Here is a 22,703-nt window from a genome sequence, read left to right as displayed (position 1 = left end):
TTTTAGAATTACCTTAACAAGTGATATGGAACCCATGGAAAACAGAAAGCATTTTCAACATATGGAAAGAAATATCTCATAGGGAAAAACATGCTTCCCTTTTCCATGACTAGGACCACTCCTAAGTGTAGAATTCTTTGAATTGGAATTTATGTAGATTTACCTATTTCCAGTAAAATAGCTACTGTGAATAGAAAGTTGACTGTCAACTTCAAAGTCTAAGTCACAGTCTAGAGAAGCCTTTATCAGCCACACATCTGGTTAAGGACAACTGAACAATCCTATCAAGTGGATTATGTCAGATCTACCAGTACAGTGTTTGAAAAAGCACTGGGGCAGATTTCTGTCCAAACGGAAGTATCTTATTTTGATTTTAAGTTGTATCCATCTTGAACTGCAGAAAAGAATTGTGACTTAAGCAAATGGATAAATGAAAATAGGTGCCACACAGATTCATTGCACACATCTAATTGCCTTGCTAGAGATCAGTAGGATTTATTGAAATGTATGGATTCATGAAGTGCATTAATTCACTCTATACTCAAATGTTTGCATTTTTCAGATTAAAAATAGAGTGGAAGGCTTGCTTGGGACCCTTGAAGATTAGGAAATGGTGGAAGCAGACTCTTTTGTTCCACTGATATTTTGACACTGGCTCTCTTGTGACTCTCCACCTATTACTCGCAATATGTAGCAAATATATCCATGAGTTCATGATTTTCAGTCCTGAATTAGAATATTTGAAATACTCCTTCCCACTGGGGGGGCCTGGCCGTGGATGGAAGATGATGAAGTTCTTATTTTGCATGTGCTTTCCAAGTAGCAGTAAAAGACTGTTGAATACTATTCCTTCCTCAAGAAGACTTTGGCCACTGAAAGAGTTGCTGCTGTTGCTGTCTTTGTCGCAGCTGTTTTATTGTCAGCATATATGAATGTTGTTTACTCTTACTGCAAGGATTTAAACAGTATGAGTGAAGTCCTCCCCTGCTCTAAATCCACAGACTTCAAGGTCTCCGCCCCTGTTATCGTCTGGATTTCATCTTCTAACAGAGATCTGAAAAAAGATTCGCTGAATGGCAATTCCATCAATTTTTGCTAAGCTTGAGAAATCAATTAAATTAACCCGAGCCAGGAAGAACTACTCATAGAAATTCAATGATAACTGTCACCTGTAGCCAGGTCCTCAATGTCAACATTCCTTCCTTAACCACTCAGTAAAATCTTCTTTCTTTTTTTATCCTTCTGAGAGATACTCCTTGAATTGGTTCATTGAATTCAAAAGAGAACAATTGTGACACCTCATCAACCTCCAACAGGTAGGCAAAAGAAGGTGCTCTGACAATTCCAGCACAGGTCTGACAGATCGTTCTCTAAATGTATCCCATTATCTGTTATCCTTCTTTGGTGGATTCAAGGTAGTTGATTCAGCTGTATTAAACTTATTTAAAGCAGCTACAACCAAGAACTTGCTGGTAACATTTCCATCAGAAACTGGGCCACAATCCACTGATCTGGACTAAAGACTACAAAAAGGGTTTATGAAGGAATCCACAATAGCTTCCAGGATTCCAGGAACTAATGGCACAACAGGGCAAGCTTGAGTCTTCATCTCAATGGTTCTGAAAAATCACGGACTTATGATTTCAGGTGTGGAAGTGAGCAGATTGAATGTCTTTGTAGCTTTATTCCAGAGATCATAAAAAAAACACCAGTTAATCAGCAGGGGACCTTTTAGCTTGAATAGAATAAGAAATAGCCAGAGAAAACTTGCACCAACCAGGTGACAAGTTACATGCTGAGCCTGAATCCTAAGGCAACAACCTGCATCATCTTCCTCTCTTAAAACTAGATGACTCAGATTGGCAGAAACCATGATGTCTGCCACGAGAGACATGCTCTGGGTTTTCTTTCCTGTATCTCTCGTGGGAAAGCCTAGAAGGTTATCTCTCTCTGGCCCCAGAAGATTTTCTCCAAGAGACCTCATGTCAATTTGGCGAGGTTGTGTAACACTCCTTTCCATGTTATGGATAGCTGGGTCCTCCATTAAAGGCTGCAGAAGCTGTAGTGGCTGAACTCTCTGAGGAGAAGCAGGTGCTGAAGTGGATGGGATTTATCATCATTCACGGTTTACACAACTATCACAATTTATTAATCACATGGAAATGGAGAAGATGTCAGAGAAGGTCAACCAGTTTTCTTCAAGGAGGAGACTGAGAGACCAGGGTGGGGGGTAAAGGGGGGTCACTTATTCCCCTTCATCAGAATGTCTTTTGATGTTGGCAGATACATCAACTTCGACAGAGTACTATAAGCCTCTTCACATTGAAACATGTGTATGCCTTGACATTGAAATCGACCATCTGCCTCCATTTTGTCTCTCAATTTAGTACTGGCCTGCTTGGCTGGGATTGGGAGTACCAATGACAATGAGTAGCTTCCACACTCACCTCGAGAAATGGCAGAAGCCATGATGGGAAAACGGCAAGGCAAACTGGTGAACCCCCCCCCCCCCCCCCCCCATCCCCCCAAGCAGAAGTGGATGCTGCAGATGACATCCTGTGTCTAATTCCCAACTTCTTACCCAGAGGAAGACCTGATCTTTGTCCCTCAGCCTTCTATATGACATATCATATGAGTATCAGTAATACAAACGACAGAGATGTTGTTGTGATCATTCCTCAACATTTCCTTTCTGCAGTCTGGACACATAAAACAAAAAGAGCTGGCATAGTAGGTAAAAACAACAAGAAGATTACACACCACCAAGCAAAGTCAAAGACAAAAGATTAACTTGTTAGGAAACATTAGATATGTAGAGCGAGAGCCAAAAACACAAAATGTGATTCAAATAGTTTTACATAAAGCAGAACGGTTTACAGGTTCTTCCTCAAAGAGTGGAAAACAATGAACTGTCTAACTACTACCCTTCTGAACATGATCAGGTAGTGCAGCATTCCTAGATTATTTTTTAAACATATATCATTACCGTGTCACCCTCATTGTACAGGTGTCTTTCCTCGGAGGAAGGAAAAATAAACATCTTTATGATGGTCACTTTGCGTTTTCATAAAGTTCTCTCGACAGTGCACATGGGCCAAACATTCCCTTATGTGTACTGCTACAAGATTTGTAATGAACTAAGATGATCAAGAAGTTCCCTTCCTCCACTGTTGTCACGTTTAACCTATTGTGTTATAGTGTATTACTTGTAAGAGACTGCGCCGAATTCTCTTCGATGGAGTTCTCACATCAGACTCTTTGTATACTCTTAAAATATGGCGTTCCATGCTTCAAACTTAGTATGTCTAGTGGGTTTCCTGGTTATTGTAAGCAGGACTTAGATCACTGCAGCAGCCCATCAAAACAGATCTGACCTTCACGTTCTGAACAGCGAGGACTCCCATCACTTCCAGTGCATCGCTAATCTACGTTTTGCCACAATCAGGAACATACTGATGAAACCACTGACCAGTTTCCCTCCATGCAGGAATAATCCTAGTAAACACAACTCCAGGGCAGCTCGATTTCCACTTCTACAGTGTCATTAATCTGTTGAACTACTTCAGTCCTATATCCCTGAATGCTGGGGAAAACCCCACCAAGAGGATAGTTTTAGTCTACACTTTATACCGAACACCTAGTGCATTGTCAAGATCTCATTGCAAATAACCTACAGATTCAGTATTCCTAGGTTATTAAAAGAGAACGGTCTAAAAGTGTCATGTGCATACTTTACATTGGGGCACCATTAACTGATTTTCTTTTTAATGTAATATAAAACGTTTTGGTTATTAGTTTCAATCAAATGTACTGTCTGACTTGAATTTTGGCTACTCAAATGATCAGTAAATGTTATGTTCTTGGGAATGTTTTATACTTTTTAAAATTTAAATGGCAAACAACTATCATTTTAAAAAATTGGGAGCTGGGATCTCGCATATACATGGAGCTACTGTACCTTTCGTTAAAATGGGAGAGTTCCATTGTGAAGAACAGACTAATAACATATGAATACTTTAAATGAGGAGTGCTTGAGGCAAACGTATGACCATTAGCCTTTGGTTGTCATCCTTTCTCTGTCCTCCATCAAGGAGTCATTAAAAAGCTCTAGTGTGTTGTAGCTAGTTAAGCATTAGTTTTGCCACTTAATACGATTCAAACTAAAATTGAATTTTAAATCACTCATAACATTAATAAGATAGAATTAGAAATGCAATTGTTACACTGCCAGGCTATAAATACCTTAAACATGGTACATTGTCACGAAGACCATCAGATGAGCCGCTACTCGTAGATGCATGGGACTGGAGGAGGACAGGTTGTGAATTAGGACCTCCACTAGGAGTTGGCACTTGCTCAATATCCGGAGACTCCACATCGCTTATTTCATACAGTAACCGAACTTCAAGCATCTACGAAAGAAGATATTCATCATAATTGGTCTTGCAATCTGACAGCTGTTAAGGTCCCAATGATTGTAACTGTATCTCTGTCCCCAAACAAAAACTATTCCATACTTTTCGAAAATAAACTAATTAAAATAAACAGTCACAGGGAATCATAACCTCAGAAATAATCTATAGTACCATAAGTAGACGCCAACACAAACAGCTGATTTCTAAACATTTGATAAAAAATATTTGCATCCTACAATTTAAACTACAACAAATAAGACATTTCTTTTACTATTATGGAACTGAAAGAAAGGAAGGAATTGAAACATTATTAGTCATTTCTTTAGAAAAACTATTCTAAGAAAAATATTTTATAATTATAATAAGAATGAATATATGTTAAATAAAAATACAAAAACATTAACAAAACATATTCAAAAAGAAAAATATTGTTACCGAGATTAATTCTGTATTAACTTCCTGCTTGCTGAACCTGTATATAATTACATGCGCTGAAACTCCTGCTATACAAAGCATTCGACTTTCTGGACACCAAGAGATCATCTGAATGGCATATGGATCTTCATCTACAATGTCTGTATTGGCTTTGTCATCCTTATTTCGCGACTTCTCAAATAATTTAGCTGTTTTTAGCTTGTATAGTACTTGTAGCGTTACTAGAATAGAAAACAGAAAAGAAAAGTCCATATGAAACTAAATATCATGTGAATTATTTAAGACTAATACATATTTTCTAAATACATTACTTTATAAATTAAAGGAATACATTGTTGTTTGGTAGCCAGGCTTGTAAACTGCCTATGCACAAACATGGGCATTTTTTCCAGGGTGAGTGGGAAACAGTGGTGCAAGTTCTGAGGTGCCTTGGAGATGTGGCATAAGTTTGTCACCTACAATAATCCTAGGGATAAACCCCGTTACCAAAGAGGGGGTCCATTTCTACTACTCACATAGCTAATGCCCCCAGCAGACCGGGAGATGGTTCCCAGTGCATGGGTAACATTTAAATTTTTCATGTTTTCAATGTTGGGCCAGGTCAGAAAATATGCTGACCAAAACTATGTTGAAGGTAAAGTTAGATGAGTTGCCCGAATGTCACCAATGTTATCAGCGCTGAGAGGGCATCCTAAATTGCATAACAGGCAGAGTGAATGAATGAATGATCTTCATTACAAAGATTAATTAAAATCATAGCAATACATATAAGCAACATGAGTCAACAAGTACATTCATCAGAGTTAAAATATTTAAATGGAAGAGGGCTCAGTATTAACATTCATTATATCAACTGAGAGGGCAAAAAATGCAAGCATAGCATCATATATTAATATTACTTAGAAAAGTCATCATAGACAAAAAAATATTTTTTCAATTCTTTTTATTGATAACAAAATACACACAGACATTTGACTTACAATTGCAATCAAGTTGGCACTGTTTGACAACTTTAACAATGCACTATGCATTTTTTTTGTGTCCTCATTTGCCACCTTGATTTAGCTTTTATGATGAAATCCAATGGTATACAAGCGGAGTGCTGTCTCAGATAAAATATCTGGCAGGGCTTAGCTTGTCCAACTGTACTCTACCCTCAGCTCATCCAACTTCAACCATATGTAGGCATCAAACAAAAACCAGTGAAAGGTGGAGAATCTTGCCACAGTCGTGTCAGGCCCCGGATTTAGTTTTAGTGGCTTAATCATAGGACCCGGGAGAAAAAAAAAAAAAACAGAAAAAAAACCCGGTTGCTCAATGTGCCCAGACAGACCAATAAGTGCCAAAACGCTCTTTTATTCGAATTGCCGGCCCTTCCCAGATCTAGCTTGGAGACAGCCAATATGGAAGTGAACCTATCTTCTATTGTAGGGGGTAGAGAGTCTTTCCATGTCTTACATATCTCCCTTCTGGCCAGCAAAATTAAATGGAAAACCAGCTTCTTCTCCAGACTCTGAACACCATCCAGAATACCAAAGATGACAAGTGGGAGAGCAATCACAATGTTCAAGTTCAAGGACGATGACAGAGTTTTACTTATTGCTTCCCAGAATGCGGTCAGGGAGGAACACTCAAAAAACATATGGCAGTCCGAAGCGGCCGCTAAACCACACTTAGGGCATGCCACCACGCTACCCGAAGAGAACTTTGAGAGCCTTAGAGGGGAATAGTAGGCTCAATGCATGGAAAAGATATGATTTCTTCGAAGCCAAGATGGTTTCACAACCTCCCACAACATTTCACAAGATGAGGTCCAGAGTTCTTGCAAATTGCTGTCTCCCATAGAGGAAGACCAAAGCTTGTCAGGAAGTGAAAAGACCCCCTCTCTTTCTTCTATGATCAGTTTATACCATGTTGAGATTTCTTTTTTGGCAGGAGATTTATCAACCAAAGGGGATATTAACTGGCTATGCCCACCTAGGGGAAGTTTGTTTCCACGGGTTGGCCTGGAACTATGTGCATGGGACCAGCTAGATATTTGTATGTACTTAAACCTAGCAAAGTTAGGGCCTATAATGTTTCTCAGGTATTCCCATGAAAATAATTGACCCTCCAAAAATAAATCGCCCCATACAGCCAACCCAGCTTCCTTAATCGGGGCCACCAGACAATCATTCAATCAATCTGGGCTTTCTGGGAGATCCCAGAGCGGGGTCCGACTGCTGTAATACCCTATTTTAATGGCCTTGGTTAGCTGGGCCCACATTTTAGCCATTCCCTGTAGGATCTTCAGCTTAATCTTTTTTTAAAAGTTCGGGTCTCCGAATTTAAACAAGAACCCCGATTGGCTGACACCTTCTCCTGTAAGGAGGGTGGAATACAAAGACCCCACCCCATGCTCAAATGGGTTTTTTAAGAGCATTCTGGCATGGGACAGTTGGAATGCCCAGGCATATGTCTGAAAATCTGGGGCTGCGATTCCCCCCTTATCTCTGCGCCTCCTAAGCTTCTTCCAAGATATCCTTGCAAGACGCTTATTCCAAATAAAAGAATTAAGTCAGACTGCAATTTATTAATTAATACAGGATCAAAGTATAACGGGATAGTGTTAAAAAGAAAAGAAACCTTAGGTAAAACGGACATCTTAATTAAGTTGGACCTACCTAAAAAAGATAAAGGAAGATGTGCCCATGACTAACAATTTACGGCACTCCTTAGCCACAGCATCAAAGTTTATCTTGGCGATCTGATTAATATCCTTGACGATGGTCACCCCCAGATACCTCATCTTATTACAGGGGGGATATTAAGGTATTTGTTGGAATCTGATCTACATTTCACATCATCATCTCCGTCTTTGACGCATTGATCTCATACCCGGAGATTTCGCCAAACTCCAAGGCTGCTTTAAGGACAGCTGGGAGTGCAGTTTGTACCTCTGATGTATATACCAAGATGTCATCAGCGTACAGGGCCACCTTCCTCTCCCACCCCTTATACTCGAATGATAAGATGTTCTTATTATCTCTTAAACTCTGGGCAAATGGTTTGATATAAAGATCGAACAAAAGCGGGGAGAGAGGGCAGCCCTGCCTTGTACCCCTCAAGATGTTCAATGGTTCAGTCAGGGCACCGTTTACCAGGACACGTGCGCTAGGATTCTGATATATAAGATCAATTGCCCACCTCATTCCCCCTCCCACATTGAACTTGGCCAAGGCCTCCGACAGGTAGACCCAGTTCACCCTGTCAAAGGCCTTGGTTGCGTCCAACGTGAGGATCGCCAGAGGAAGGGATCCCAGCCCAGCCATGTCAATCGCCCCCACTAAATCATAAGTTAGTTCGTAAAGGTGACGCCCCTTCACAAAGCCCTTTTGATCGAAATGAAGGATTTCAGGGGCCACCAATGCTAATCTTTTAGCTAGTATTGTGGTAAAGATTTTATAATACACATTCACAGGATCGATATGGGTCTATATGAACCGCATGACGTAGGGGGTTTTCCGGGTTTTAGTATCAATGTTATAGACGCACTGTCCCAGGATGCCGGCAGGCTAATACCATCCAATAAGATTTGATTAAATAAAACTGTCAAAAAAGAAATCAATTCTTGCTCTAGTGCTCTATAGATCTCGGCTGGTAGACCATCGGGCCCAGCCGCCTTTCCCTTTTTGGCAGTTTGGATGGCCATGCTGACATCCCCCTCTGAGATCTTACTATCCAGGGATTCACTCTGTTCTCTTGATAGAGCTGGAAGGGTGATTTGATTCAGCCACTCCCTGATAAGACCAGGTTCTACCGTTTTATCCTCCTGATATATATCCTGGAAGAAATCTCTGAAAGCCTGTCTTATGTCCCAAGTCTGAAGATATTGGAACATCATTGATCTTAATCAAGTCTATGTTGTTATGTGCTTGATCCGATTTGGCTTTCCATGCCAATAACTTTCCTGCGCCTTCACCATATTCAAAATGAGCCATCTTGCTGGCATCCCATCTTTTTTGAACCCGCTGATTTAAAACTGAGCTTAATTTAGCCTTTAAAGAGAGTAACTCATTGTTGAGGCATGTCAAAAGGTCTGCCTGGGACGTTGGAGAAGCCAAGTTGGTATCGATTTCGCTCTGAGTTCTAACTATATCAGCCTCTATAGAGGCCACGGCTTCTCTGTACTCCTTCCGTCTGTAAGATACCTTTGATGTAATAAGGCCTCGTAAAAATGCTTTTAGGGAATCCCAGACCACACCATTATTGGCTGACCCAACATTCTCTCTAAGGAAGTGCTGAACTTCAGTTTTGAGAGCCTGAACATCATCTGTATGGGAGAGCAAGGTACAATCGAAAGTCCAGGTCCTAGATGAAATTTTAAGAGCCACTGAGAGCTCCAGTATTACAGCCGCATGGTCAGACAAGTGTATTGGAAGATATTGAATATCCCTTACTCCTTCCACCAGAGTGTGACTAATCAGAACAAAATCTATCTGCGATTTGTGATGGTACTTGTAATTCCTAAATGAAACTCCCTGCTGCGTTCCTGACCTATGTCTCCAGATGTCGACGTACCCGAACTGCTTCATGGCATTAAGTAAAAAGGACCTAGATTTTGAAGGGACACGGGAACGATTATTATGTGACTTGTCCAAGGCTGGGTCTAGAACTATATTAAAGTTTCCCGCAAATATAACGGGATCGGGAAAGGACAAAAGGTGATAGAAAATCGTTTCCAATACCGAGGGGTCATCTTGATTCGGGCCGTAATAACAATGCACTATGCATGATTACATCTCCCAATTAACACACACAGCCGGGCATCTTGTTGGTCTACATTGGGTCATCTTCATACTTATGCCTCGGGGGGTCACATATGCATCCGCTATTGTTGTTCCAATGCTCCCAAATCTGCGTCCACTTAATCGGACACCCACTAGACTCGTACACTGTTCTTTCTGTCAACATGCACCAGTCCATATCAATCTACCAATCCGTTATGGATGGCGGATCTTTCGCCCTCCACAGTCATCATAGACAAAATTGATTATACAACAAAAGGACCAACAGTGCAATCATACAATCAAATACATAAAAATAATTTTAAAAAGCGATCACAAACAAAATTCAATATGTCAGCTGAATAGGACAGAGGACAAAAAGTGCAGTTGTGCCTTTACTCAATCATTTACCTTAGAAAAAGATTCCTCAGGGGCAAAAATGGTTATATGAAATAAGGACCAAAAGTGCCAACAAATGAATAAAATTCATTAAAAAGGTCATCACGGATTGATTGATATAAAAATTCTGGTTTCAAAATCAAGGAAGTCCCTGCTGACAATTAATAAATTATTTACAAACAAATAAAAAAAATGTAAGGAAGTGGGATGCTAACCGGCCTGATTTCCCCATGAGATAAGTTTCAACTGCTATCTGACAAGCTCAAATAAACATGCATCTGAATATTGGTTTCAGCCAATATGTTCAAGTTATAAGGCGGCAGTGGCATATACACATAAAATGACTCAAGAGACTCTGATTTAGTTCCACATAGACGTCAGGGACGGTCTGAGCTTTTCCCAGCCTACTGTACTAAAATGTTCTTAAGGGAATCAACCCGAAATTGTATCTCATCAATGCTATTTTCCGTTCAAATGGCCAGTGCTGCTTAACATAACGTGGAACCCTCTGCTGTTCATATAATGTGGGAAGTAAATTAATACGCAATTTCTTTACTTAAGTCTTCAATGTCTTGCCTAATTGATAGCGGTTTAGCCTGTTGATTTACTATTTTGGAAAATAATTTATCAGGGAGGTCCTTCATCCAGAGGTGCCGAGCTTCTAAATCTTTTTAATCACTTTCCAAATAAATTAACCAGCTTGCACTTTTATTCATCATTGTCCAGAGATGAAACTTCTAAGTATCCGGGTCAGCTCTTTTAACTTATAATAACAGGAAATAAATCTGTCTTGAATAAGATTTTTACATCTAGACAAAGTTGAACTCTAACCTTAGTTGCGCTTGTGAAGAGGCAGAAGGAAATCTGAATGCTTGGCGATAGTACTTACAAATTCAAGCCAGTTCCCTAGTTTATCTTTTTAACACAATGTCACACAAAATTGTTGACATTAGTTTGCACTCCATTACTTTACGCAGTTGACTTGTGTCAGGACATGAAACATTTTGTTGGAAACTGCTGAATGTTGTACTTAGAAAGGCGAACACATTTGTAATTGATGTGTTGTGCAGTTTTGCACATCCCCGCTCCTCAAACCACTCTCCTAGATACTTATAACAAGACACCTTCTCAATGGGTTAATTAGCAGTCAGGAGACCTTCTATTCTATTTTTTCCTCCTACACAAGACAATGATTTTTGTTTTAGTCATGTTGAGTTTAATGTAATTGCTATGAAGTATTTTGTAAGGTAATCTAACAGCCTTTGGAGGGCCTCTCTGGGTAAATCCAACAAAATAATATCATCAACATACTGAAAATGATAACCTTCGCATCTGCTAACTTAGGCAGGCAGGCTCTTTTGGGGCGAGGGGCTTTATACAAGTCCGCCAATTATAGAATAACACTTTAACTGCGGGGTTTATTCCCCCGCTGTGCTGGGCGGCGCGCACAGCGCCCCGGTGCTCATGACGAGCTCACGTCATGAGCCACAGTGCTCGTGTGCTCATGACGAGCTGAGCTTGTCACGGCCACACCCGTTTCCTTAGAACGCTCAGCACAGCAGGGGAATTATCCCCGCGTGTGATCGTTCTAACGGCCATGACGAGCTCAGCTCATCATGAGCACACGAGCACTGTGGCTCATGACGAGCTGAGCTCGTCATCAGCATGGGAGGCGTTAAAGAGAAGAGGGGCCAATAAGCAGCACCACTTCAGCCCCTTGAGTGTAAAAAGATTTCTTTGAGGTGACCCATTTGGACATTTAGTTTTATCTTTACTCATGTATTTGAATATAGGCCAAATAGCCTTCAACAAGGTTAGGACAAATAGCCTTCAACAAGGGTAGCAGAATGCCCCACTCATTACATTTTGGCCAGAGCTTACCCTTGTTAACATTGTCAAAGGCTTTGGTAAACTCAATAAAAAAAGAGTAAACCTACCACTAGGATAACTTTGAACAGGTTCAAGTTTTGCACCAGAGCAGATAAAGATGAAGTGTAATTGGATGAGTTTTTAACTGCGCTGAATTCTGATCTATTAATTGTAATTCTGGTGCTATCACAGATGAAATGATCTGTGATCAGATTATAGTACATGCAAAGAGAAAATAAATACAAAACAAGAGCAGTTCTGGATTATGGGTGATCCCAAGTTACAGGATGCTATTGCCACGGCTAAGGCGTTGGAGCAATCTGAGAAATGGATGTCAACCGTGAAGAGTACTATAATACGTGTGGAGGGTGCAGAGTATGAATGTGTTGGAATTCAACTGAACTTATTACCAGGCTCACCTCGAGATTACAGTAGTATAGTTTTAAAACAGAGTATGCTCCCAGAAAGAAAAATGTGACTGCAGATTTTCTTTTGCAGTTGCCTTGTCTGCAGGATGGCACATGCTACACGGGAGAAGGTGAGAAGATGGACACCATTAAAGATGTAGCTACCAAGGACTTTGGGGAGATTTCAGAAAAGTTCTGGAAGCAGTGTGAAGGATTGGATGAAGTATGGCAGCCCACTAAGAAGTGTGTATTGGAAGGGTGGCCCAGGAGGAGCGTAGTTAAACCGGAGTGGTTATATATGTATAAGGTAGCAGAAGAATAGGAAATTGAGGGTGATTTATTGTTCTAAGGGGGAAAGTGTGTCCTTCCCATGGGGGTTCAAGAAACCATTCTTAAGTTGGCTCACAAGGGACATCTGGGAATGTCTGCCATGAAGTGCCTTGTTCGTATGTTTTTCTGGTGGCCATGAATTGATAGAAGAATTGATTGGATCATGAGAGAATGTGAGGTGTGTGCTGGGAGGAAAAATATGTTGAAGGTCAGTACTCGCCCACTTAAAGGTTGTGAGTGGGCCGAGATGCCTCGGCAAAAGATGTCTTTTGATATATCTGGTCCTTTCAAATTTCTCCTAATGGACACTCCTTTCGCATTAGTTTGAATAGATCATCATTCAAAATGGCCAGAGGTTAAATTTGTATCACAGGCTACCACAGATTCAGTGGTTGAATTTCTCAAACAAGTGTTTACCAGAGAAAGATGTCCATCTGTGTTGGTCACAGACAATGAAGTTCAACTCACAGGTGGAAAAATCGAATTTTTTCTCAAGCATTGTAACATTAAACATGTAACTACTGCATTATACGAACCACATGAAAATGGACAAGTAGAGAGATTTACAGCGTATTGGCAGGATATGTAGTAAAGGCACATCTTCAAGGAACTGACTGGAAAAATATTTTGAGGGAAAGATTATGGTTGTACCGCATAACCTCTCACACCCTTACTGAGGTCAGTCCATTAACATTAATAAAGGGTAGATATCCTGCTTCTAGCCTATGTCCCTGGTGGTTTAAGGTGAAGTGGGGAGGCGTGGAAGACGTGTAGAGTGAAGGACATTGCAGAAAAAGTCAAAAAGAAACAAGGCAAATTGAAGAAATGGTATGATGCCAGGTAGAAGGTGAAGTCTCAGGAGATCAAGGTTGGAGGTTGTGTGAGGGTTCTCGAACCTGGTCTGGTCAATAAAGGCTGGCCCAGATTGTGTAAGGCAATGAAGGTGCTAAAGGTGTTTACAAACTGTGTGATTACCTAAGATGGGAAAGTATGGAATGTGAAATGAGTTGCAAAATGTACTGGTATGGCTGTAAGTGGGAAGGACAGAGAAGAAGGTCAGGACACAGAGGGTGAGCACAATGGTTTCCTGGTGAGGTCTGGCAAGAGGGCAAAACCATGGTCACTGTTGTGTAAATAGTAATGAGGGTTTGTATCATCTGAGAATGTAGAAGAGTTAAAGGAACAAGCAGAAACAGATAGTAACCAAGTACATTTATTTATTTATTTATTTTTGAGATTTTTAAAGTGCACAAATACCCTGGGGTGTCTCTGCGCTACGGACAGCAGTAAATGACCAGAAAGCCAAGTCTTGATCAGCTTTCTGAAGGTGAGCAAAGATTGACAGGATCTAATCTCCAATGGGATGGTATTCCAAAGTTTAGCTGTGGTGACCACAAATCTTCTGTCGCCCCAGGAGGATGTTTTCGTGCGAGGAACCTAAAGCTCAAAAGCAGCGGATGACCGGAGTGCTCTATTGGGTACATGAATTTTTAGATGATTTGTTAGAAATTCAGGTCCATTTTTGTGAGATGCCTTGAAGGCAATACAGAGTATCTTAAACTTTATCCGATTCTTTACTGATAACCAGTGATAGTTCTTAAGTATGTGGGAGATGGATTGGAATTTAGGTGTTCCAGATAAAATTCTAGCAGCTGCGTTTTGAACCGTTTGTAATTTTTGAATAACCTTCTTTTGGGTATTAGCAAACAGTCCATTGTAGTAATCAATGGAGGACATCACCAAGATACTGACTAGTGTTTTACCTGCATTCAAGGGAAGAAATGGGAGGAGTTTTTTTATCATGCGTAATTTGAAAAACGCTGTTGAGGCTTATGAGTTAGCGTGTGACACAAAGGACAGTTTTTCATCAAATGTGACACCGATTCCTAACCTTGGTCACTGGTGTAGGTGGAGTACCCATGGACGGGGGCCACCAAGTTTGGGACCAACAAGGGAGCAGTTTACCAAAGGTCATGACCTCTATTTTTTCAGAGTTCAACTTAAGGCAGTTGCTGGCAATACAACTACTGATGGCGAGCATGCCTTCCTGAAAGTTAGCTGCAATCCTTTCCCTATTGTTGGTATTTATGGCATTCACCAACTGAGTATCGTCGGCATAGGAAGTAAGGCCCATCCCATGAGCCTTCATGACTTTGGCCAGGTCCTACACAAAGATATTAAAGAGTCGGACTCAGGGATGAGCCTTGAGGGACTCCACATGGTAGGGCCAGTTGGGAAGAGTGGAAGTTGCCTAAATGTACCGACTGAGAGCGGTTGGCTAGAAAGGACTGCAGCAGTTCTTTGGCCTTATGCAAAATATCCATGCTAGTGACATGGTTGATCAGGATGGTATGATCAACCGTGTCAAAGGCTGCTGATAAATCTAGCAAAATGAGTATTGCTGCTCCTCCCTGGACCATGATGACTCTAATGTCTTCCGATGCTTTAATTAAGGCAGTCTCAGTGTCATGGCCATGTACTGAATTTGTCAAATATGCGATGTAATGTTATTATTGTACACCATTTCCTCAATGTTATATTGTATATTTCTTCCCTCAGTTTTTGTATAGAAGTTGGTTTCAGTTATTTTTGGTTATTTTTGTTAAGGGGGGAAGATGTGTTGTATTATTGTCATGTATTAGCATATGTTCCCTGCACATGCCTTGTTATGTTCTGTAATGCATTCTGGATTCCAGGATACTCTGGATCCTGGAATTCCTGGCTGAAAGGCAGTTGAACTGGAGCTGTCCTGCCTGGAGGATGCATTGCTGTGCTGATACAAATAAACTCCTGTTTAACCTTGATTTTGTCTCTTTAATAGTCAGGGTATTCTCCACAAGAGTTGAAAGTGCAAGCAAATTGTCCTCACTACTACATCCTTTAACAAATCCTGTTTGATAAGAAGGAATTATTTGTTTTCTTAGTTGCCTACTTATCCTGCTTTCTTAACTCCTTAACCGCAACGCAAATATCGTCGGGGTGCAGGAGTTCTAAACAGTGGGCGGGGCTGCGTCGGCCAGGGGTCATGCGCAGCACTGGGCAGGTAGTGCTCGTTGTCGGCCGTTGGCCAACGCAAGCACAGAACGGGTTAAAAGTAACTTTGCATGTACTTTGCCGTCAATGAGACAAACTTTTTGAGGCAATCTATTTGACCCTTTTTTGTATATAGGGGCCAACAGTGACCGAAACCCACAATAACGTCATTAGCAAAGCATGCATTGTAGAGCGTGCATAAAATTGTCAGCCATTGATCCATCATTGGTTTAAAAAAGGAGGCTGAAATGCATAACTGGCAGAGGCTCCATTCACATTACCTTCCCTCACATTCTAAATGAGGCACAGGAATGTATGGGGTGATTAAGAGGCATCCATTATTAACCGTCAGATGCTCTGCTACTGTCTTTCTCTACATGAGATCTTAAGTCTTAAACTTTACATTACTAAAACTTTTGAGATTCTACGTTTCCAAAAAGCCATGCCTGTTAAATAATTTGACCTCTCCTTTCAACCACAAACAATATTGAGCTTTAAAAGTCTCCTGTAGAAGATTACTAGTAGATTTCCTAAGCTTCTCTGTTCAACATTATAAGAGGAACAGCTGATGAACAACAACGGATAGTTGTGCAAACAGATAGTTCTGAAATAAGACAAAGGCAAAGGCAACAGCTTTCTCCTCATTCTGGCTATTGCCACAAGCCTCTCTGTACTTGAACAAGGAGGTTTGAAAAATTAAGAGCAATGATCCGCATAATGCGAAGGATTCAAGGAGAAGGTGTGAAAATACCACCTCTGGCCAACTGGTTTCCCCTTCACCATCAGCAACAACTTGCTGTATGCCAGAACCTAAAACAGTAACATATTTATCAATTGAGTCCAAAGGAACAGGAACATCAGTATCAGCTAAAACAAAATCCATTTGATAGAACTGGATGTCTTTCTAAGCCCTTGAATTGCAATGGGGTATTTTTCTTACAAATTAATTCACTCTAATACCTATCGAGATGTATTGAGACTTTTTATAATGTACCCTTTAAGTTAAGTTGACTCTCTATTGGCATCAGGTGACAATGACCTATTTTAGGCTTAAAAGTAAATTCATAAATATTTACACTGTTGTATTACGTACAAGCATCACCATAAATGAGGTTGATGAGAAAATCAGACTGGACAATTAAAGATAAATAATAGCACAAATAATACTTATCTAAAACCACACCTCTCCAAGTTTAGTATCTTTTAGGGAAACATACTTAAAATATTAACCTTCATTAGCTTGGAAAGCCTTTTGCAGTTAACATACAGTGCTAGGAGCAATATATTTAGATAGCACTATGTGTAGAAAATCCTTCTTATTGTGGGTGTGTGTCTATAATTGGTCCAGTGAGGTGGAGAGGGCCAAAACGTGGCTCCAAAGGCCATTATCAGATATATCAGGTATGATATAATGAGCTTTGAAGGGGAGGAATGAAGGCTGCATATGAAACTGTTAATGATATTAAAGTTGGTGGCACATAGTTATAGGAGAGCAACTTTTTCTTCTTCTGCATTAGATTTTTCATAAATTTACCAACTTTAGTTAAATCAGTAATTAATAACAACATAGATCAGTCAAAAGAACTGGTTAGTTCAAATGGAATCTGATAGGACTTAAGGAAATAATCATGAGCACTTCCGTAATGCATCGATGGCCTTACAAAACCTGATCAAAGGTGTTTCGGGCTACAACATTGTAGTCCCCCACAAACCAAAAGTCTGATCTGCACAATGGAGCACATGGATGTTTTATCAATGCTCTTAACACTGTAAGCATAGCGAGGAGGAACCTTTTCACCATCTTTTGATTAAACATGAGCTCTAACAGAAGGGTATTTTATATCATTATGTGCTAGCTAGCTGCAACAGGCATTAAAGGATATCAGAAAGCAAGGACGTATTCAGTGTAGGGTTGACAGCCAGTAGCTATGCTTCCATGTGACAACAGGCTGTTCATGTTTTCATTCTGGCAGAATTCATATGTTATCATTTGCAGGACACTCATGTCACAAGTTTCCGGACATGATGCTGATATGCGCTCACCAACAGAGTGCTGGAATTATTTAGTGACAAGGATACACCCAAAGTGGAACTCTTTAACATGTGTAGTTACCCTCTCCATGACACACATGGATGGTTGCAGCTGATGATAGAAATATGATATGGGTCTTTCTACCTTACTTCAGTGGGTAGACTAAGTAATGGCTCATCCTGATACACTGAAGCAGAGTAACCCTACGGGATGTTTTGCTGGGGGATTCTTTATCAGCTCTCATTTTGTTACACTTTTTTTTCTTTCTCTAAGAATTGTACAACCAACAATAAAGTGAATTTTCTCATGTAATTAATGCCATTCCCTCCTTGACAACACAATTAATGTTTATCAATGTGTTTAAGGACCAATGCTAGTCACTTCAACAAGAACATTAATGTCAAAATACTTTTTTTTAACTTAACTTTATTGTTAGCTTTTAGTAAATTATGTAATTTCAATCAAAGAAAATTGGAAGACATTGTTTTTTTTTAAATTAACTTTTTATTAAGCACATAAAGCAGCACAATCCGTCAGATGAAGCATACAAATTGAAGAAGAAGTGGTCACAGTATGACAGTTCAACATAATACATTTCTGTACAATATTTGTGAGTGTGGTTGAAATCCCACCTATTACAACTATACAACATAATAATGAAAAGGTAGGTTGGCCACTACGATGACACCAATAACGATAACATCATTTGGGGTCATTATGTACGATCCTCAACCTATCCATAGCCATGTCAGTTGTGGGTAGAACTACAAATCTCACCCCTGTATGCGTTCCATCTACCCTATTTTTTGTCCCACTTCTTGGGGCGCACCCTGAGCTTGTAAACTGTTTTTCGGGCAATCATAGCCCTATCCATCTCTGCAGTCCAGCCCACCACCAGAGGACGATAAGGGGACCCCCACTTCATTGCAATGGATCTTTTTATGAGAAGACAACCAAGGGCCAACCACTGATGTTCCATCTCCGTCAGGTCTGTTGCTTCCCACACATTAAGGAGTCCCCCCTTGGGGGACTATGGGATCGATTTCCCCAGCGCTTCCTCTATTTTCTTGAACGCCCCAGTCCACAAATGCTGAACCACGGGACATTCCCACAGGGTGTGACAGAAAGTACCTGTCAGGCCACATCCTCGCAAACACATGTCGTTCGGGTGCCAGCTGAGTTTCGCGAGCAGGGGGCCAGACATGTATGCCCTATGAAGAATTTTTAATTGTATCAGGCGAAAACGGTGGTTGATGGCCGATTCCCTGGAGGACATCAGCGCTTTTTGCCAATCTTCCTCCTCTAGGTGTTCTACATCTACTTCCCACTTGTCTCGTAGGGCCTGAAAAGTGACGGGTAGGTTATTACAAAGTTTCTGGTTCGTACAAGAGATAGCCTTCGTCAGGAGAGGTACAGAGGGTAACCTATCTTCGAGGGGTGAGGCCTCGGGAAGGGAAGAGAGTTCAGGTATAGTCGTGAGGATAGCGTGTTGAATCTGAAGATAACGAAAGGTCTCCCCTTGGAAAGTGCATATTTCTTCTGAAGCTCCGGGAAGGAAATAAGCTGTCCTTTGTGTAGCACGTCTCCCAGGGTGGATATACCTATGGTGTCCCACTTGTCGAAACCCAGATGGAAGTACAAGGAGCCAAGGGCCTGAGAGGACCGAAGATCACTGTCATTCTGAGACTGTTTGCAGTAGCACATACAGGAACTGCTGCAAACATGGGTAGTATTACCCCAGGGAACATTTACCTCTTTCATTAGGGAGAGGTCAAGGTCCACCACCCCACTTCTCACAAGCTAGTGGCAGGCATAAATGAGGCATCCACTGGAACACCTTTGGATCTTAGGAAGCACAGAAAAAGACTGACCCTGCTGTCTGGGACCTGAGAGGAGCCCTGAAGGACTCCAACTGCTCCCTCTTGTAGCAGTACAAAGAAGTGGACTCCAAGGGCTGTAAACCAGACCTCCTGCTCAATCTACAGGGATACACCAAGCTACAAGAGGCTTTATCTGCCAATGTTGAGCTGACCACTTTCAACCGGACGAGGCCTGGAACCTGCTGGTAGCCTGGGACTTAGAAACGTATTCAACTTCAAGACCTCCAGAGGGCTTCACCCAACCTGCCAAGCCAATCCAACTGTGGTGCGCAGCCACTGGGATGAAGATACAGGCTTCTCCTGTTCGTAGCTTTTCTGCAGGAGAAAATTTGATTCAGCTGAATCTAATGGATAAGGTATCCATCATCATGGAGCACTCTTCTGCTACAGCCTGCAGAAGGATATCAAGCTTTTAAAAAGTGACTTAGTGGCTAAATAGAAATATTGACGGGGAGAAGGTGCCAAAAGTATTCACCTGCCAATGAGCTTAACCGGAGTGTAAAATTCAAATTTCTCCCAGAGAAGTAAACAAAAAAACAGGAGCTTCACAAGGACCAGATCAACGGCTATCCTACCTTGTGGAGCCCTCCTCGGCTACAGCTGTTGATGATTTTTTGCTTCCATTCTTGAGACTAAATCCCACAGTAAAACAGTTGATCAGGTCAAACCCAGTCCCTGTAGCTGACCTGCTCTCCACTGAGGTTGGCCTCAAAAAGCATCTAGGTCCTAGTCAATCGCAACCATTTAAATATGGTTGCCACTTAACTTATTTTGCCTATTATTTGGATCAGTAACTTTAAAAAAAAAAAAAGGTTTTATCAGATCAAAAGCACAATATGAACATGGACCACGAGGTCAGGGTGAGTTGCAACAGAAGAGTGGGTGGGAGGGCAGGGTAGGATAGAAGCATACAATCGAAAGAACAACACAGAGTGTGGGGCAGCAAGTAGAAGCAGACTAGAAATAGAGGGAGGGCATCATGTGAGGGAGAGAGCAACACAGGGAAGGAGGCCTGGTTTTTGCCAAGGAAGAAGAGCAGAAAAATTAAGAATGAGCTGAAAAATGCATGCTCTTCATGGAGTGTGTAGGAGGCTGGCTTAGTATATGGTTCACACTTATTCAGGTGGTGTGTCCTTTTGTAATAAAACTGGTGCTCATGTATAGCGCTCTGATACCCGATGTATCTGGTCTAGTTCGGGCTATATAAAACGCTCTAAAACGCACATGGAACTCCTCCTTGAGGCAGAGTATGACAAAGCAGTGACTTGCGCTGATTTGTCATATTCCACATCTGAGGCCAGGCATGGTGCCTTTGCGCTGCCTCATAGATATGGTTGAGTTGCTTGCGCTGTCGGAGCCTCCCAAAAAGATTTTAGGTCTTTCACTATCAGGCACCTACATATATAATAATGGGCAGCGTAAGTGAAAAATACATTTTTAAAAGTCGTTAATCAGTGGGAAATGCACTGTAGCACATTATGAAACGTCTATTAGTTAAAGTACTGCAAAGGTCAGTGTGTACCCAGAGAGCCACGGATTTAAATCTTGGTTGGTGCAGTGGAGAATAGGGACTTGTGTATTTTTAGTGCTACTAGGTCACAGTCTGTGAAAGAAAGCACTGTGCATATAAATGTAAATCATTATTTTATACTTGCTTTGCATTACACAAAGTAGAACATAGACTGATACAAAATGTGTAAGTGGTTTTTCGATAAAATGGTGCTTCCAAAATGTAGATTTTAGTTAGACTTATGTAATGCAATTTTTTTTTTTTAACATAACTGTCCGTTCAAAACCTCCTTAAGGGTACTAAAGGCTCTGTAAATACAGTTATGATTAAAAGTAAGCATTTCACAGCCCAGTTGTTAACTCTTTGCTCTACCACAAAAAATTAAAATCTTTGTCATCACAAAGCTTGGAGGGATTCACAGGTTCCAAGCACCCTTTACACTTGCAGATCAACTAATAGGGCACATTTGCATTTCTTTCAGGTGACCAGGCACCCTAACACGACAGCTTTTCACATAGCAGGAGACTCATCAAGAGTATTTTAACAATTGAAATTAGCCATCCGCTGAGGGCTGTCCAAAACTACAGCAAACATTTTGGATTCCAGGCACAAGTGAGGCTGGGGAATGCACGACCCCCCTTTCCAGGACTAGACAGCCCTGGGGGTCACGCCCCACAGATTGAAGACCTCTGCCTTATAGTGATTTTAGTGGTCTTTGATAACCATAAAATAGAAAGTAGATCCCTAAAAGTGAGCCGTGGAAGAATACAAGCCAGTAAATGAAAATGTTGGAAAAGAGTCTATAATCCAGGAAAAGGACAAATATAAATAAAGGAAGGTAAGTCCTTTACTTAGAAGATAGCAAATGAGAGTGACCATAAAACCATTCAATAGTGAGCAATGGGCGGGCTGCAAGCCCAATGTACGTTTTTTTGTTTGTTTTATATTGTGCAAACTCAACTAAAAGGTATGAGGGCGCTATACATGAGCACCAGTTAAGTTACAGCCGGACACATTCATTTTGTTAGGCACAGGGAGATTAAGTGATTTATCCAGAATCCAGGATGTTGAGTGCCCCTGCTGAGGTTGAAACCCAGTTCCCCAGCTTGGAGGTCGACCGCTCTAGCTGTTAGGCCACATCCTCTCCCAAGTCTTTTGCAAACAGACTACATGCAGTGTCTGTATGCTAAGACAAACTCTTTATTTATCTTCGGTACACTCTTTCTGGTGGATACTTTTTCTAACCGTAGATTCCTCATTTTTGGTATATACTTTAGGCACCAGACTGTATCCAGAAAGCTTTCAGCAATGCCCACCGACACTGCCAGGTGGTGCGGTGAGGCTTCATACCAGGTCGGCACCACCCAAGAGATGACAGAGTGGCGCTACATATAAGCATAATCGCTGCACATTGATATCAGTTTTTAGCTTCACTATCTCGGTGCCATCAGATGTGCAGCATTTACCAGTGGTCAGAAGCAGAGTGCAGATCTTTCACTTGGGAACTTTTTGTTAGAAAGAGGCAACTTTATAGGACAGGGAGGTGGGAGAGCAGTGAGAAACCTGTTAGTAAATCAAGTATCTACCATAGAGCGAGTTCACAAAGGTAAGTAAATTGGGGCCATAT

The 22,703-nt window shown here is 41.1% G+C and overlaps 1 protein-coding gene across 5 annotated transcripts in view; it reads right to left on the bottom strand.

Annotated features, from left to right (window-relative positions):
* Nucleotides 1-22,703, bottom strand: part of STXBP5 (syntaxin binding protein 5) — a 1,242,391-nt gene that overhangs the window by 414,182 nt on the left and 805,506 nt on the right. For all 5 annotated transcript variants that reach the window (XM_086927454.1, XM_086927457.1, XM_086927456.1 and 2 more), the window contains exons 15-16: nt 4,851-5,071; nt 4,243-4,412 (exon numbers count right to left, since the gene is read on the bottom strand). In XM_086927454.1, the coding sequence (XP_086783580.1) occupies nt 4,243-4,412; nt 4,851-5,071 (391 nt within the window). The remainder of the gene's footprint in view (nt 1-4,242; nt 4,413-4,850; nt 5,072-22,703) is intronic.

This window comes from Lissotriton vulgaris, chromosome 6 (assembly GCF_964263255.1).
Source record: "Lissotriton vulgaris chromosome 6, aLisVul1.2, whole genome shotgun sequence".
Lineage (NCBI taxonomy): Eukaryota > Metazoa > Chordata > Amphibia > Caudata > Salamandridae > Lissotriton > Lissotriton vulgaris.
The sequence above is the reverse complement of the archived record's forward strand: the minus strand, read 5'-3'. Positions and strand labels throughout refer to the sequence as shown.